Below are 18,367 nucleotides of genomic sequence, written 5' to 3'. Positions count from 1 at the left end.
TTTTTTTTAGATTTCTGAATAGGTATATGCATGTGCTTTATTTTATTATTATTTTTAAATCTTTATTGGAGTGTAATTGCTTCACGATACTGTGTTAGTTTCTGTTGTACAACAAAGCGAATCGGCCATATGCATACATACGTCCCCATATTCCCTCCCTCTTGAGCCTCCCTCCCACCCTCCCTATCCCACCCCACTAGGTCATCGCAAAGCACCGAGCTGATCTCCCTGTGCTATGTGGCTGCTTCCCACTAGCTATCTATTTTACATTCAGTAGTGTATATATGTCGATGCTACTCTCACTTCGCCCCAGCTTCCCCCTCCCACTCCATGTCCTCAAGTCCATTCTCTACGTCTACATCTTTATTCCTGCCCTGCAACTAGGTTCATCAGTACTATTATTTTTTTTTTTTAGATTCCATATATGTGTGTTAGCATACGGTATTTGTTTTTCTCTTTCTGACTTCTCTCTGTATGACAGACTCTAGGTCCATCCACCTCACTACAAATAACTCATTTTCGTTCCTTCTTATGACTGAGTAATATTCCATTGGCATTCTTCACAGAATTAGAACAAAACATTTTACAATTCGTATAGAAACACAAAAGACCCCGAAGAGCCAAAGCAATCTTGAGAAAGAAAAATGGAGTTGGAGGAATCAGGCTCCCCAACTTCAAACTATACCCCAAAGCTACAGTAATCAAGACAGTATGGTACTGGCACAAAAACAGAAATATAGATCAATGGTACTGGATAGAATGCCCAGAGATAAACCCACACACATATTTATGACACCTAATTTATGGCACCTAATTTACGACAAAGGAGGCGAGAACATACAATGGAGAAAGGACAGCCTCTTCAATAAGTGGTGCTGGTAAGTGCAGTCTTTATTGCAGGTGCCAAGCAAGGAGTCCAGGTGGCTAGTTCTCAAAACACCCGAACTCCCCAAAGGGTTTCAGCAAAGCATCTTTAAAGGCCAGGTGAGGGAGGGGCATCCCAGGGTAGGTGATCAGCTTGTGTACAGTTCTGTGATTGGTTGATGGTAGTAACAGGGTGGTGTCACAGGTTTAACATTATCGTTCTTAGGGGCCAGCAGGTCTGGGGGCTATGTGCTCATGGTCATCAAGTAGTTAATTTCTCCTATTTGGTGGGGGTTTTAACATCTGTAAAACGACCCAGGAAGTGTGCATCACATGCTGTTATCTAGGTACTTCAGCCAGGAGCTAAAGCAGAGGATGTGGGGGAGAGGTTTGTCCTGGGAAGGCCCCATAGGGTCCCGCTCAGTTAGACTTTGAGTTTTGAAATTATATACCAGGAGCAGCCTTGCTTGCGCTGTCGGAGAGCTCCACCATCCTCACTCTCACACTCATGGCGCCCATTCGGTTACGCTCAAGGCCAACACGTTGCCGTGCCTGCTTCATGTCTGGTGCTGGCATATCCCTCCTTACTCATTGCATCAACCCTGCAAGGTCAGTGGTGGCGTTTCCCATTTTATAAGTGAGGACACTGGAGGTCAAGGAGGTGGAGAGCTGGCTCTGTGAGTCCATGTGTGTCTGTGAAGCTCAGATCTGAGCCTGGGCCTGCCTGGCTTGAAAGCACATGTCCTCTCCAGCCCGGTGTGTCTGTGAGGTTATTTAAAGGCCCTGTGGGCCCTCGGCCATGGGCTTGTGTCCTGCAGACGAGCACCTGTTTCCGTGGCTTGGGGGCTTCTGTGATTCTTTTCTGGCAATTTCTTGAGGCCACACGGATCTGTTTCACGTGGAGTATTTCCAGGGGACCTTTGAGATGCATTGTTCCTGCATGAATTTAGTATTACCTTTTAATCAGACCACTGGGCTTCCAGCCCGATGGCTTGGTTTTGAGTCCTGGCTCTAACACTCACTGGTTTTGTGACCATGACCCCGTATTTCACTTTGTATCTCAGTTTCCCCAGATGTGAAACAGAAGAAATTTGCCTGTGTTAACTCAGTCGATCCCCACAATAACCCCATGAAATATGTGCTGATGACCTCGTTGGACAGATGGGAAAAGTGAGGCACCAGAGTTTGCATGAGTTGCTCAAGGTTTATGTGCACTAGGAACGGGTCCCACGGGGGATTTGACCCAGGCGTCCAGGCAGGCTCTCGAGCTGTGCACTTAACCGCTTACCCTGCTGCCCACAGCTGTGGGGATAGATGTGCATGTATCTGTAAGCCAGTGAGAAAGTGAAACCTGATGGTTGTTTTGACTCATCTTTTTTCTTCTCCTTTTTTTTCTTCTTCGTTCGGCATCATTGCAGAAAGGCAGTATTGCCTTTTGTCTGTATTGAAATGTTCCTTTTATTCTTGTCGAGGAAAAGAATTTGAGCTTCTCTGCCTTAAACTTCACGGCACACTTATACAGTAATTTTTTTCTCCTGATGTTTAACCACTTTTATCACCACTTGCGCTTTCCTGTCTCTCATGTTTCTTGGTCCTTGTTCTTGTGTTCTAGGTAGCCGTGGGAGACATCGTGAAGGTCGTCAACGGGCAGTGTCTTCCCGCAGATGTGGTCCTGCTGTCCTCCAGGTCAGGTGGCTTGTGGCATGGTTTTGAAATCGGTGTTGAAAACAATGGATTGTTACCTAGTGCCTGCAGAAGCCTCCAGCTACCTTTTCTGCACCCTCTGGGTCACCACCCTCTCCCCTGCTTTTTCTTCCTTTACTTCTTTGCATTTTTTTGCCTTAACCCTGAGTTTTCTTTCTCCCATTCATTTCTTTGTACTTTTTTTCTGAAGTCTTTTTATATTTATTGATTCACTTTCATCTCATGGCTGTTCTGGGCTATTCCTCGTTTGTGGGGATACATTCCAGAGCAGTGGAGTGATTTGTTCGGTAGCATCCAGGTCACAGCGTGTCTGAAACTTCAGGAGCGGCTCTGGTGGGTCCAGCCAGCAGCCTTCTCCGCAGAATCGAATGCCTCCCCTTACGGTAGTTCAGAGACCCACGGGCACTTCTCAGTGTGCACATGACTTGTAGATGGTCCGTATTTTGCCCCCTTTCTCTCTAAGCACCGTTGCCATGTTTTTTAGGTAATTTTGTGCTACAGAGGTGTCAGCACCAAATGGTGTAAACGATAAACAACACAGTCCTTGACTTTTCCTTTGATGATACGTAAAAGTATATATCAAAGAAGGAAAGCCAGAATCAGGATAAGAATAAACTTCTGTTTGAGTGCAAGATTAAATTAGATGATGCCAAGACTAAACCTCCCTGTGCTGACGTGCTGCTGGGCATCAGATCTCCCACCGCATGTGTTTGAGTGCAGACAGACTCTCTTTTATGGGATTGAATCACTTATTTTGTCAGATTTTAAGGCTTAGCACAAATTTTCTGCTTGAGGTAAAAGGTTTAATAAAAGGACCCCAGGCCTGTAGAGGGGGAAAGGCCCCATATACATGGGGCAGGATTCATGTTTGTCCCTATTGATTAGTAACAGAGAAGCTCTCAGAAATAGTAAAATGTTGATCACTTGAGATAGTTTGGGATATGAGTTTTGGGTGTGACCCTCAGAAAGCCAGCTTTGAATAAGGATTGCCTGAGCTGACATCACATTTTCCAGGTTCCCTGGTGTTTGTCCCAAGTGGCCCTTTGAGCACATGACCCCATTTAATCTTCCCAACAGCCCTTGACAGCCTTACTTGGTACATGAAAAAACAAGGGCTACAGAGAGATCGTTGAACTCGCTGAGGCCACACGGCCAGGAAGGGCAGTGCCAGGAGATTGTAAGTAGCTGGTGGTCATAGAATCTGTTAAACCCAACGATGCTCCCTGGACCTGAACATCCAAGTAGGAGTATAGTATCTGCCATGCTTATGTTTAAGCATGGCAGGTGCTATACTCTGTATCTATTCTTTGAGTTTTCTGTCCTTAAAATCAGGTGTTTTGATTAAAAAGTTACCTGTTGACATAGTAAAAACTGCAGGGAAGAAAAACCCTGCCAAGCCTATGCCTTGATTTCTCAGTTCCTCTGGCCGTAATCTCCTTCAGAAGGTATGTGTGCTGGCCTGGCCTGGTCTGGGCGGCTGTTTTGGTCAAGGGCAGGCCAGCCTCTGACTTTCAGGGTCACCTGAGCCCACTGGGCGGTCTTAGCTGGGACCTCTTGTTTCCCGTCACAGGCCTGTCCCCTTCCCATGCATCCTCTGTTATTTCTGTCCACTTGGAGTCGGGCGGCCGTTTTGTGGGGCCTGTGCGGGTAGATCATTGGAGAGACAGCTTGTCTTGGCGCTGCGCTCTCCACACACCTGTCTGTCTGTCCTGTCTGTCTCATCAGTCACTACTCCCGTGGCGGTCAGTTATGACACCACTCTGAAGGGCCGGTCAGCGGAGTTTCCATGGTTGAGGCTTTCTGAGCTGTGAATTGGTGGAGGGGACCTTACTCAACTTTTTTTTTTTTTTCTCTCCTTAGTGAACCTCAGGCAATGTGTTATGTTGAAACAGCCAATCTCGATGGGGAGACGAACCTTAAAATACGTCAGGTAAAACGTCACCTTTTATGACTTGCATTGTTATGGGGCCCAAATGGCGATGGTGCTCCCCTCACGTACCAGTCAGTGCTTTTTCTGGAGGAAAGAATTCAATGAAGCACAGAGTCAGGACTCCACCACTGTGCTGACACATCCATGCTAAAGTCATAATCAACATACCCAAACCCTTTACAGAAAGCACACTCCATTAGCTGTACCCTAACGTGGCCGTAAACACAGAATAAAGTACCCCTTTAACATAGTGTGATATCTAGCACCCTGTAACTCTTCTTTAAAGAGAAAAAAAAGTCTAAGTCAAATATCTAAGATAGAAAAGAAAGATATGTGGACAGAATCGTCAGACACAACTTGGTACAGCAGAAAATTTGTGTCAAAATGAGTTATTAATTGAAACAAAATTGTTATTATATATTGAATTCTTCCAAACCTTTTGTATTAGGTTGCTGTGACCGAAGATGCCTGTGAAGTCCATCCTGAAGGGCTGGTAGCTTGAGGACCCCACCCAACTATTCCATTTTAGTTGATTCATTATTTCCTTTTGATTAACAGTAGGGATATGCTGAGTGTCATTCGTAAACCTGGAAGATTGTGTTCAGTTTCCTCTTTGGGTTGAACGTTTCAGGGTGTGAGTCACACGGCTGACATGCAGGTGAGGGAGGTGCTGATGAAGTTGTCTGGGAGCATAGAGTGTGAAGGGCCCAATCGCCACCTCTACGATTTCACCGGAAACTTGAACTTGGATGGGAAAAGGTATCGCTTCCTCTTGTCTTAGTGGATTTTCTTTTAATTTATTTTTAATGTGACTAAGAATTACAGGAGCTTTGGCAAATATCAATCTGTTTTCTGCTTTCATAATATTTTTAAAACAGATTTCTTCGTGTTTAGCTTAGATATGGGAGACTGAGCTTTTCTTGAAACACCGTTTTAATCCATTTAAACCTTCCCTTAAATTTAAGGAAAGACCTGATTTTTGGCAAGAAAATATCCCGAGGGTCTGAAGTGAGCTTCACAGAACTGGCCTGGTCTTTCTGTGTGTATTACACGCCAGGGAGGAGAGTAGTTGATTTTGGCTGCGTAAAATTGTCCAGAAAAGCAGAAGAGAGATGGCTGAAGCGTGTAAGAGCTGACATTTATTAGAGAAACATCTTTTTTCCCTTTGCTTTCTTCTAAGTAGTCTGTGTTTTTAGCAAGTTGAATGGAAGGACCAGTTACCCTTCCTTCAGAACATTCACTGCCCTGTTGTCTCTATTCTGTTGTCTTTGCCCTCTTGGCACTTATCATTTGAGTCATTTTTTTGTTGTTACATTGGGGCGTGGTTTCTCTCTTCTGCTTATCTTCAACCTGCATGCTCCTTACCAGTGGTCTCCACCTTTATGTTTTGAACAGACCCAAAGGGAAGGACCCGATCACGGGAATCAACCCAAAATAACTCTGACAAGTCTAAGTGTGACACCCTTCTCGGTTTCATGTAGTACACAGGGCTGTTTTGTAGGCTCCCACTTTAAATTTCTAAATTATCACTCAGACTTTTATTTAATCATTAAGTTAGCTTTGACAGATTTGTTATTGTAGCTTTTTTTTTTTTCTTAGAGTCTAGAAACTGACTTTCCCAAATGAATAAACTTCTGGTTATCTTAATTTCCTTTTCAGATACTGAGTTTCATAAGAGAGTTATAAGAGACACAATTTCCTTTTAACGTTTTATAGGAGAAAAAAAAAAAAACCTTTTTCTGTGTTGATGAATGGATGAGATAAACCTTGGGTAGATTAAGCCAGGGGTAACCTTTATGGCCCCTGTGTCCCAGTGAAATAGTCCAAATTTGACTAAAGGAAACAGTTGATGTATTGTGGGTTTATGTTTAAGGGGAATATTCATGCTCATTTTTTCAAAGTATCATTAAATATAAATGTTGTTTCTTATTTTTAGCCCTGTTGCCCTTGGGCCCGACCAGATCTTATTAAGAGGTACACAGCTTAGAAATACTCAGTGGGTGTTTGGCATAGTTGTTTATACTGGACACGACACCAAACTCATGCAGGTAAAACATTTCTCTGCTGAAAAACAATGCTGATTTTAGTCGTTTTTTCTGTTTTTTATGGAGTAGTGGGTAGAAAATGCAGGTTTTGCATTTAGGAACCTTAAGCTTTGTCTGTGAACCTAAATATGGAAAGGAGGTGCTTTTATTTTGGTTCCTAGGTAGTTCCTCCTGACTTTCTGTTACTGTATCAAGTATTTGTTACCCCTTGCCTGAAATATCAACAGTCTTTGTTTTCTGGATTTAATGGGACAGTCAGGCCTCGCCTATTTTATCTTCGAACACGAGGGGGGATTTGTTCTAACCTCTTTATTTCTCTCTTTACTTCTCCTCCACACCCCGTTAATTAAGATTTTATAGGAAGTTGTCTTATTTAACTGAATTCTAGGCAATTGAAAATCAGTTATCTTTGAATTCATGTTTATTCTTCATGTCATATACCAAAGAGAAAAAAATACTAAAATGATTTTGTTTTTTCTCCCTGTTAAGTTTTAAAAATTATTATCTGTGACTTTGTAGCTCACATTTCTTTTATGACATATTTTGCCAGACAGCTTTGAAATCCTGCATAAATCAGTGCCCCTACATGTCATTTCTTACATTTCTTCGGTATCACTTGGCATCTTATTTTGCTAATGGTCGCTGTTAACGAGGATTGGTTTTTCAGCTTGTCTGCCCTTTTGTGTGGCTTCTAAAGCACAGATCTGGCAATATTTCTTGATTTAAAAGTGTTTCGTGGCCACCGTGCACCATATCTTGTGCCAGGCTGTGTGGGTACAATAGTGAAAGGCACAGTCTCACCCCTGGGAACCAGGCAGACTTGGGAGTGGTGGGGATTACAGAGTGGAGAGATGAAAGCGTGATGCGTGTCGTTACGGGGTGCTGGGGGTCCATATGGAAGGTCATCCAGCCCAGGTTTGGAGGTGTCAGTTGACCAGATACTAAGAAGCACACTTCAGATGTCAAGTTGAAGAAGGAAGGCTGTTGTGTTGGTTCACTCCTCAAGTGGTGTAGGAGGAGAGAGTTAACCATTGATTAGAGCCGACGGAGTGATAGAGCCCTGTGTCCACACCAGCTGGGTAACGCAGTGCAGACGGGGCGGGCGGGGGGTGGGGCAGAGAGACTCACTGGAGTGGAAGAAGATTGTTGGAGCTGCTGCATGACAGGCCTCGGTGTGCAGGGGGCTTGGCTTTGATCTTCTGGGGCGGAGGGTTTGTGGAGTGGAGAGACCCAGGGGCAGGAAGCTGAAGCGGAGCTGTTGGAGGCGTTCAGTGTTGAGGGGTGAAGGATGGAGGGACCACGGCATTTGGTGATGATGGGACATGGCCGGGCCGGGGTAGAGACGGATGCTGTCACCGGTGGCTCAAGTCGTTAGGGAGTGGGGGGGAGGGGAGAGCCGGTGGACTTGCTGAGAGAAGAGGCAGAAGGGCGTGTAGCCAGATGGCAGGAATTTTACAAGGGGGTTTTTAACACAGCGTTAGAGGCAGCAGGTGTCGGAAGTATGACCGGACCCCGAGCATCCGTTCAGCAGTGCTGTCTTCTGAAGCACGTGAGTCTGCACGGAGCAGCCCCTGCTGGGGGACCTCAGGGGAGGGGTGCCCTCGGGGTGGGGGGTGAGGCAGGAGCAGGAAGGAGGGGAGGGCCCGGGGACTGCGAGGCCGCACATGTGGTGGGATGGTTATAGAGGAAGATGTGTGTGTGTGTGTGTGTGTGTGTGTGTGTGTGTGTCTGCGTGTGTGTGTTCTCTGTGTCTGTGTGTTCTCTGTGTGTGTGTGTGTTCTGTGTGTGTGTGTGTGTTTTCTGTTCTGTGTGTGTGTTCTCTGTGTGTGTGTGTGCGTGTGCACGCGCACTGACTAGGATGTGTAAAGTGTCTTGGGTCTGAGCAGCTGTGTGCGCAGACTTTCTCTGGGTGAAGAGCCGAGCCCCCTGCCACCTAGCGAGTGTCCTCAGACTCCCCCAGGCCAGCACCCGCCACAACCGCCTAACACTGGGAGCCCTGCTCACCACAGATCACTTGTGTTTTTACAATGAAGTGACAGATCACAAGGCGCTCGCTCAGATGCGGGCAGGGCCCCAAGACTAGTTTTCAGGTTGTACATTTTACAAATGTAACCACTCCCCAAGATTCCTTGTACCCTGGAGTTTTTTCTTTTCAGGGTACGTTGCTGTTTCCCTAGATCGTACGTTGGTAAAACAGCTTTGCAGCTGAGGTGTAAGAGATCAATGAAGTGACACTTAAAAATAATTCCATCCTCCCTTCAGTGAGCAAGGTGTTCACTAAGTTACCCCGTGATGTCTGCATCCCCGTGAGTGTGCTGGGTGCCTTCCTTGCACCTACATGTGATAAACCTCTTTGAATGGCTTATTACATGTTGACTGCTCAAGTACAGAACAATCCAGAGCCCCAGAAACACCTGTGCTGGACTCGCTGTGCCTTTAGGGCTCGAACAATGAGTAAAAATAACAAGCTTTTGAAAGGAATATAATATAACACACATAGCTGGAAGCCATCCTGTTGGTGAGATAACATACGTTGTCTCTACTTGTGCTACTTGACCACAGAGAGGAAACACAATTGCTGTAGGGTTCTTCTACTTTTTTTTTTTTTTTTTTTTGTGGTACGCGGGCCTCTCACTGTTGTGGCCTCTCCCGTTGCGGAGCACAGGCTCCGGACGCGCAGGCCCAGCGGCCACGGCTCACGGGCCCAGCCGCTCCGCGGCACGTGGGATCTTCCCGGACCGGGGCACGAACCCGCGTCCCCTGCATCGGCAGGCGGACTCTCAACCACTGCGCCACCAGGGAAGCCCCTACTTTTTTTTGATTTTTAAACTCTCACCTCAGTGCCTTCTACTCTCCTACTTCAGAGTTCCTCGTTTCATGTTGAGTGTAGTTACATGTAGAAATATTTCAATGTCTGATGTTTCTGTTGGTTGATTTAATGGCAAAGAGAGATTGTCACAGTAATTCCAGCACACAGTGCCCCGTGCATTGCTCCAAGAAATTCTCACGTGTTAACTCACTGATTCCTCACAGCGGCCCTATGAAGAAGATACTATTTTTGTTTTTGTTTTCTAGATGAGTGCACTGAGGCATCTCTCAGTAAGTTAGCAAAGCTACATACCCAGTAAGAGAGAGAGCTGGGATTCCAACCTAGGCAGCCTGGCTCCCGAGTCCTTGTCTTAACTAGTACTCTGCTGACTGCTGTGTTCGAAGGGAAGCAAACGTGTAAAATTCAGGCCAGATTTAAGCTTTTTCAAAATCTGACATTTTGGTCTATTTCTATTTCGAACTCCAATACTCAAAAGTAGTATTTTCTAAGGATTTTGGAGAAGAACTTTTAATGCTAGTAGGAATTTGACATTACAAGCTCACCACTGCAAGGTGGAATGCTCAGGGGATGGGGGTGAGTAGCTAGAGCCCGGCTTTCCTAAGTGCATGGGCTGAAGCCTGAAGTGTTGGGTTGTTGCTCTTGTATTGGATGAAACATAACTTTTCTTAATCCTATTAACTGGCCAGGGTTCAACCACTGGGAAAGGTCAAAAGTCAATAAACTCATGGAGTCATAGAAATAACGTTTATTGTAAATTTTTTTCTGCTTGTGCCTCCAGCGAATGTTTATTAAAAATAAGATTAGCTTTTAAAAGATTGGGGTAGGCGGTCTTGAAATTGGTCTTCTGGCTCTTGCCGTGAGGCCAAAGGTGATGTGTCGACCCCATCGACCTTGAGATGATATTTGATTGGTAAGTTGTCCTTTACTGATGGATTTCCATTTAGATTCTAGAGGAATATTTTTAAAAGTCTTTAAAGGACAGATAATTCAGCGACTTAAAGTGAAGTGGGAAAAAGAGTATATGCAGTGGAAATGCAGCCGTGCTGTTTAGATACTTACAGGGCTGCAAAATCACCAGCGTTGCAAGCCCCCGACTCCCCACCGCCGTGGAAAGCCATGGTCATGGTCGCAGCAGTCCTGGGTTCGGGGATAGAATTCAGATGAGTTTCAGCCACCTTGTGGTATGAGCTACTCGATGGAATGTAGGAATGAATTGCCACTCATTTTCATCTCGGTTTTGTTTTCATGTTGTGACTTTATTTGTATCCTTATATTCGGAGACATTTTCATCCTAGCTCTGTTAGGGATCAGGTGGGTTGGGAAGATGAAGAGAGAGTGCTAACTCAAGTCTGGCCCAAGGCACCATTTTTCATGGCCAGTCAGTGCCTTGCAAGTATTCAGATCACCTGATCTTGCGTATCAGTATTGCCTGTAAAGGGACAAGGCTCATGACTTGTGGACGGAGACAGTGGACTGAAGCTCCCGCCATCTCCCCCGTCCACTCCTGGCTTCTCATCTAGTCCAGGGTCTGTCCTCCTCCAGGAAGGGGTTGTTACCATCTGCTGTGTTACGTGTTAGTTTCCTGTCGCTACCACAACAAATGACACAAACGTAGTGGCTTAAAGCAACACGAAGCTCTTACGTTACAGTTCTGTAGGTCGGAAGTCTGCTCTGGGTCTCACCCACATCATGATGTCAGCCAGGCAGCCTTCCTTTTTAGAACATTCTAGGAGGTTCTAGGGGAGGCTCCATTCCTTGCCTTCTAGAGGCTCCCGGAGTTCCTTGGTTTATGACCACCCCTCCTCTGTCTTCAGGGCCTCAGTGCTGGATCTCTTTGGCCATTTGTCTGTACTCATATCTCCCTCTGACCGTAACTGGGAAAGGATCTCTTGTTTTTGTGCTTTTAAAGACCTGTGTGATTAAATCGGGCCCATTTGGATAATTCAAGTTAATCTCCCCAAGTCAAGGGCATTTATTTAATCACACCGGAGAAGCCCCTTTGCCATATAAAGTAACATATTCATTGGTCCAGGTATTAGGACCTGGATGTCACTGAGGAGGGCGGTTACTCTGCCCACCACAACTGCCTTCAGGAATTTTTTAAATAAAATGACTTCAAGTGAATAACTGTCCGGGGCCAACAGTTCTATTGACTTTTCCACTGCTGAGGGGATATAGTTCCAAACCCGATGTGCAGTGGTCCTTGAATCTGGTTTTAATGAACCTTTCTGGGCTCACTCCCGACACTGGCTTGTTCTCTAGCTGGGCTGGTCTCCCCACCGGCAGTGAGAAGGCAGGCCATGAGCATTTACAGATGGCTGGGCTGTCTTTCCACTTTCGTCGTAACTTCCTGCCCACATTCTGTTTGTGGTTTAGGACCCCGTTCAGATTTCCACTGGCCACCAGAGCTTCCCCGGCTCTTCTTGCTTGTTTCTTGTTCATAGTTTTCCAAATGGACTCTTTATCCATCCATTTATTTTGACACCTGTTGTTCTATTTTGCATTATTGATGTGTGTGTGTGTTTGTGTATGTCTTTTCTCAAATTCTGAGCTCCTGGGCTTAAAATAGCTCTCTGTGTGTTAATTATAGAGCTACGTTATTACTTTGAAGATTCTAGACTTTTGTGATGTAGAATCTTGGTTTCTCTTGAATTAGCAGCCGCCTGATTTCTTTTAAACTGGGCTTAAATGATTTGGAACCTGTATTCTAAGATCGTGAAAGTAGCTAATTTTATGCTAAAATTAAGAAATACAGACTGAGTCATGCAGAGTTGAAATGTGCCCTTTTAAAATGACAGTGTGTCTTCTGTGTTCTTCTTTATTTAAAACTAGCTGTTGATTCAAGAGCATAGTACGCTTTTAAATCTCATTGGTTATTTGACAAAAAGATAGTCTTTTACTTTTTCTTTGTTGAATTGGGTTAACTTACCTCCTTTGCTCCCTGCTCTTTGCCCCCAAGTGTGTTCTGTGACCCTTACTGGCTTTACATGCTCTCGTACAGAATTCCACCAAAGCGCCTCTCAAGAGATCGAATGTGGAGAAAGTAACTAATGTGCAGATCCTGGTACTCTTTGGCATCCTCCTGGTCATGGCCTTGGTGAGCTCGGTGGGAGCCCTGTACTGGAATGGGTCTCAAGGAGGAAAGAACTGGTACATCAAGGAGATGGGTAAGTGGCGAACGGACTCCTTGTTGAAGCTGACCATCCTTCCAAGTGTGATGTACGTGTGTGGGCCGTGCCCTCCTTCTCCGCCCGTTGGCTGTTGTAGACAACGCCCACCCTTCAAGCACCGAAAGATGAGTCACGTGATGCAGTGAAGGTGGACACAGTTGTATTCAGATGATTTTTTAAAGATTTTATTTATTATTTTTGGCTGCATTGGGTCTTCATTGCTACGTGCGGGCTTTCTCTAGTTACGGCAAGTGGGAGCTCCTCTTCGTTGCGGTGCGCGGGCTTCTCATTGCGGTGGCTTCTCTTGTTGTGGAGCACGGGCTCTAGGCGCATGGGCTTCAGTAGTTGTGGCACGCGGGCTCTAGAGCGCAGGCTCAGTAGTTGTGGCGCATGGGCTTAGTTGCTCCACGGCATGTGGGATCTTCCTGGACCAGGACTCGAACCCATGTCCCCTGCATTGGCAGGCGGATTCTTAACCACTGTGCCACCAGGGAAGCCCTACTTTTTTAAATCTAAAAGAAAGTATAGAAAATATGTAATTATATGGTCTTTTATAAGTTCCTATATAATTAACTTTATTGCCCTCTGCTTCTTTACGTGGATTTAATTACTGTCTGGTGTCACTTCCTGTCATCCTGGAGGATTTCCTTTATTATTTCTTGTAAGGCAGACTGGATAGCAACAAATTATCCCAATTTTTATCTTAGAGTGTCTTAATTTCTCCTTTGTCTTTTTTTTCTTGTTTTCTTTTCTCCCGCAGTATTCAGGCCTCTCACCGCCGTGGCCTCCCCCGCTGCGGAGCACAGGCTCCGGACGCACAGGCTCAGTGGCCACGGCCCATGGGCCCAGCCGCTCCGTGGCACACGGGATCCTCCCGGACCGGGGCATGAACCTGCGTCCCCCGCACCGGCAGGTGGACTCCCAACCACCGCGCCACCGAGGAAGCCCTCCTTTGTTTTTGAAGGATAGTTTTGCTGGTACAGAATTCTTGTAGGAATTCTTGGTTGACATTCTTTTCTTTTCAGTACTTTGAATATACCGTCCTCTTTCCTTCTGACCTCCACTGTACCGATGAGGTCAGCTGTTACTCTTACTGAGTTTTCCCTTGTACGTGAGTCATTTTTTTATTGCTGCTTTCAACGTCTTCGTTGGTTTTCAGTAGTTTTGAGTTTATCCTGTTTGAAGTTTGTTGAGGTTTTTGGATATGCACATTAATAGTTTTCATCAAGCTTGTTTTTGACGATTTTGTCCAGTTTTATTGCTTTTTGTTTTGAGAGAAGATTTGCCAATCTCCTTACGCAGCAATTCCAGAAAAATAAAATTTAATGACAAAATTTTTTTCAATAATAAATTTGAATTTTAAAACTTTGGGATATTTTCTTGGAATGATTATTATTTCCATCTCTCTATATATTTTAATTAAACGGATGGAAACATTTTTTTCCCCTTTTCTTATTACGTCATGTAGAAAACTCACACATTTTGAACTGCCCAGGAGTGTACTTGTCGCTGCTTTACAGATGTGGGAAATGTGACTGGGACCTCATTTGTAGCTTGGGTCAAAATCCTTGATTTTGGTTCTTAAAATCTGGATTTCAACCATGTTGTATGATGTTAGCTTCAAATGTGAAGACAGATACATTTGTTTACACATTAGTTCCAAAATATCATGGTCTGGGTAAATGAACAGCCTTGACACTATACTGGTATGCAGGCTTTGTGGAAACTGTTATTTAAATTGCTCAGATAATGTCAAACTCCAGTACAGGGTGTGTGATTTACAGTGGAAGAATTAATTAATTTATTTATTTTTGGCCCCATTCATAATGCTTTGTGCCTTGTTATCTTATTAAAAAAATATTTTATTTTATTTATTTTTGGCTGTGTTGGGTCTTTGTTGCTGTGCGCGGGCTTCTCATTGCAGTGGCTTCTCTTGTTGCGGAGCACGGGCTCTAGGTGCATGGGCTTCAGTAGTTGTGGTGTGCAGGCTCTGTAGTTGTGGCATGTGGGCTCAGTAGTTGTGGCGCACAGGATTAGTTGCTCTGTGACATGTGGGGTCTTCTCAGACCAGGGATTGAACCTGTGTCCCCTGCATTGGCAGGTGGATTCTTAACCACTGTGCCACCAGGGGAGTCCATGCCTTGTTATTTTAAGGTAAATTCTGAGTAGCTCTGGTAAAAGCCATCAGACTTCGCATTTGCTTCATCAGTGTCAGAGCTTTGACTTCAGTTCAGAGAACTTTCCCCTTCGATGTTCACAGACCTTGTACCTCTTTACCCTCTCCTGGTCCCTCCTCCTGCCTCTGCTTTGGATTCTATCCTGTAGAGACCGTGTTCCATCAAGACATTCCTTCTCTTATGTTCCATAAATAGGCTCCAGGCTTCTCGTCTGCCTCCCTTTTTTCACCTGTTTTGCCTGTTCACACAGGAGAATTTTACCAATTCTTGGGTGTGTCCCCAGTATGCTCCTACCTTAGTGAGGTTGTAGGTATTCCTCACAACCACGTCAAGTGCCTGTCCTCTTTTCTTTTTTAATTAATTAATTAATTAATTTAAATTTTTGGCTGTGTTGGGTCTTCGTTGCTGCGCATGGGCTTTTCTCTAGTTGCGGCGAGCAGGGGCTACTCTTTGTCGGCGGTGCGTGGGCTTCTCATTGCGGTGGCTTCTCTTGTTGCAGAGCCTGGGCTCTAGGCACACAGGCTTCGATGGTTGTGATACGAGGGCTCAGTAGTTGTGGCTCGTGGGCTCTAGAGTGCAGGCTCAGTAGTTGTGGTGCACAGGCTTAGTTGCTCCATGGCATGTGGGATCTTCCCAGACCAGGGCTTGAACCCATGTCCCCTGCTTTGGCAGGCAGATTCTCTTTTTGTGTGTGTGTGGTACGCGGGCCTCTCACTGCTGTGGCCTCTCCCGCTGCGGAGCACAGGCTCCGGACGTGCAGGCTCAGCGGCCATGGCTCACGGGCCCAGCCGCTCTGCAGCATGTGGGATTTTCCCGCACCGGGGCACGAACCCGCGTCCCCTGCATCGGCAGGCGGACTCTCAACCATTGCGCCACCAGGGAAGCCCTGGCAGGCGGATTCTTAACCCCTGCGACACCAGGGAAGTCCCCTGTCCTTTTTTCTGCATCCTTTTTAGTTAGCTGCCCTCTCTCTATCCTCCAGGACTAGTCTGAAGCCTCTGTTCTTCTGGGTGGCCTTCAGTGACTGGGCCTCCGCGTCAAAACCCTCGTGCCTCGGTTTCCTCAGTGCCCTGTGAAGGCCTTGTTAGTCCGTGTGCCCTGCTGCACGGTCATGTTGCGGGGATGCTTGCTTCTGCTCACCCCGCTACCCCGCAGCCTCCTCTGGGAAGCCAGCTCTCTGTCGGAAGGAATTGTGGCATCACGGTCTTTGTATCCACAGTTCATGCCACAGAGTAGGTGCTCAGTAACTATTTTAACTTGAATCTCTAAATGTATACTTAAGCCAAAACCTTTTTGTGAACATCTTTCAGAAAAATTCCCACATCATAAAGTACAAGGAAACTGAACAGAGACTAAGCTATTCAGATATTCTGGTTTTCTTCCACAGACACGAGCTCAGACAATTTTGGATATAACTTGTTGACATTCATCATCTTGTACAACAACCTGATTCCCATCAGTCTACTGGTGACCCTCGAGGTTGTGAAGTACACACAAGCCCTCTTCATAAACTGGGTGAGTATCACACCTGGCTGGAAGCTGAGGTGCTGGGGACGTGTCAGCTGCCACTTCCTAATACCCTCCTGGAGCCTCAGTGATGGAATTGAGCTCCCAGAAAAGGAAGAACGTTGTTAATTACGATTCAGTCTGGGAGTTTAACTGCCTAGAGAATGGGCAAGGGTGTCCCTGAGCCAGTGGTATCTGTGACTAGTCATCTAATGTCTTGTCTTCTTGGGCTGTGAGATGAGCAGGGCAGGGGCTCTGAGGAGAATCAGTGGAGAAATGGAGCAGAATGTGTAGCAGGTGCCTGTCTCCTGGTGACGGGGGATGAAGTGGCTGCAGCTGTCCATGCTTTAAATTCTCCTTAGTGCTGAAGTAACGTTCTCTTAAGTGTGTCTACTTATGTGTCCCCTATCTGTCAAAATAACTGGTGGCAGTAAATTTGGATTCTATTGCAAGAGTCGAGGTGGAATTTTCAAGGAACTGCCATGGCCATTAAGCACCAGACCTCAGCAGCCAGTATTTGGAGACCAGACACTTTGATGTGCGTTTTTTATTTGAGCTTCACAACTGTCCTGTGAATGAGGCGTTCGCTAAACTCAGAAGTGTGAGTTAGTCTAGGTCAGGAGGTGATCACCTTGAAGCCAAAGCATCTAGATATAAATAAATACCGTGCTTTCCTCCGTATCTCAGTGTTTCTCTACACTAACAGACACTGTATTTTCACCCCCAGATGAAAAACTAACATTTATATTGAGTTATATGTTTTTAGTTTCTTCTTAATCTAAATGAGGAATCGATGGTAGATAATTTCTGAAGTGCCCCCCCTTCTCTCTTTCAGGACACAGATATGTATTATCTAGGAAATGACACTCCTGCCATGGCCAGGACATCAAACCTTAATGAAGAGCTTGGGCAGGTGAGAGCCTCTTTGGGGACTTTGGGAACGGTGTATGAACACGGTGGCAGACAAATGTTGGAAGAACCATGGAGAGATTTTGCAAAAATAATTCTCCATAAAGGTGGTTTTGATGTCTAAAAGAGCTCTGTAGTACTTGGAGGTACTATTAAATACAAATGTTAATTGATTTTGACTTACTTTTTGAGGCATGGGTATATCTTATAAGCTGGAAGGTTCCTGCGACAAATTTAGTGCAAAAAATACAGCGCAGCATTACTTTGGACTCTTAAAATTGTTAATCAGGGGCAAGTAAAGGGAAAATAATGGTTAAGATCCTCGGATATTGGGTAATCGTACAGAATATGTGGGGGCTGATTTGAAGGACATAAGTCCATACAGTCTCTCACGGGTTCCAGGTTTTATCTCTGGAACATTTCAGGGAACCGGTTTCGTTCCCACCATCACCCTTAACCCCCTGCTGCCTTTACTGATGCATTATGTCTTCATCTTCTGTTGAAATCACTGCGAGGAATACCTCTTTTGAATGCATTGCAATTACAGATTATAATTTTATTTTATAAATCTTATGTGAACCTCCCAACAACCCCAGGAGGTGAGTGCGGTATATGTATCAGATGAAATTTACCTCCTGTTTGAAGCCTTCTCCAGACTTCCAGGAAAGTTAATTTATCTCTCTTAGTGTTTCCATAACAATTTTTACAAACATAAATACAGTAAAGTAAGAGGTGTGGTAGTAATATATGTCCATTTCCATCCTGGGGCTTTTGAGCCCATTCCAAGGTGTGGACGTGCCTGAGACACGGTCTTTGGTTGCCTCTGTCATTTTAGCACAGTGCTCAGTATGACTTTGTTCTCAATTGCCGTTGAACTGGACCTGGATGATTGAAGGATTCAACATACTCAAGCACCCAGGATGAAATAGTTCATCCTAATTGGGAATAGGGAAAGTTTTCATGGGGGAGTTAGTTTTGAGTTGGAACTTAAAGGATAACTTAGTGCTCAATAGACACAAGGATAGAAAATGCTAATAATTCCTTATTACAAAATGTCATTTTTAAATATTTTGATATCGTCTTTAAATTTTTTAAGAAAGAGGCAGAAAGAAATACTGCTTATTGGAAGGCTGATCCTACTGAGCTTTTTGTACCCCTAGACTTACTGCATATAAAACTTATATAAAAACTTATTATTTATAGTTAAAGCATTCATTACCCATAGTGTACTG

The 18,367-nt window shown here is 45.1% G+C and overlaps 1 protein-coding gene across 3 annotated transcripts in view; it reads left to right on the top strand.

Annotated features, from left to right (window-relative positions):
* ATP8A2 (ATPase phospholipid transporting 8A2) overlaps positions 1–18,367 on the top strand; it is a 477,972-nt gene that overhangs the window by 62,909 nt on the left and 396,696 nt on the right. For all 3 annotated transcript variants that reach the window (XM_029210474.1, XM_029210475.1, XM_029210476.1), the window contains 7 exons: positions 2,477–2,550; positions 4,429–4,498; positions 5,130–5,257; positions 6,435–6,546; positions 12,375–12,540; positions 16,108–16,235; positions 17,062–17,139. In XM_029210474.1, the coding sequence (XP_029066307.1) occupies positions 2,477–2,550; positions 4,429–4,498; positions 5,130–5,257; positions 6,435–6,546; positions 12,375–12,540; positions 16,108–16,235; positions 17,062–17,139 (756 nt within the window). The remainder of the gene's footprint in view (positions 1–2,476; positions 2,551–4,428; positions 4,499–5,129; positions 5,258–6,434; positions 6,547–12,374; positions 12,541–16,107; positions 16,236–17,061; positions 17,140–18,367) is intronic.

The sequence above is a fragment of the Monodon monoceros genome, unplaced genomic scaffold (assembly GCF_005190385.1).
Source record: "Monodon monoceros isolate NGI ecotype Baffin Bay Population unplaced genomic scaffold, NGI_Narwhal_1 Super_Scaffold_8, whole genome shotgun sequence".
Taxonomy (NCBI): domain Eukaryota; kingdom Metazoa; phylum Chordata; class Mammalia; order Artiodactyla; family Monodontidae; genus Monodon; species Monodon monoceros.
This window is presented reverse-complemented; position numbering and strand designations above follow the sequence as displayed.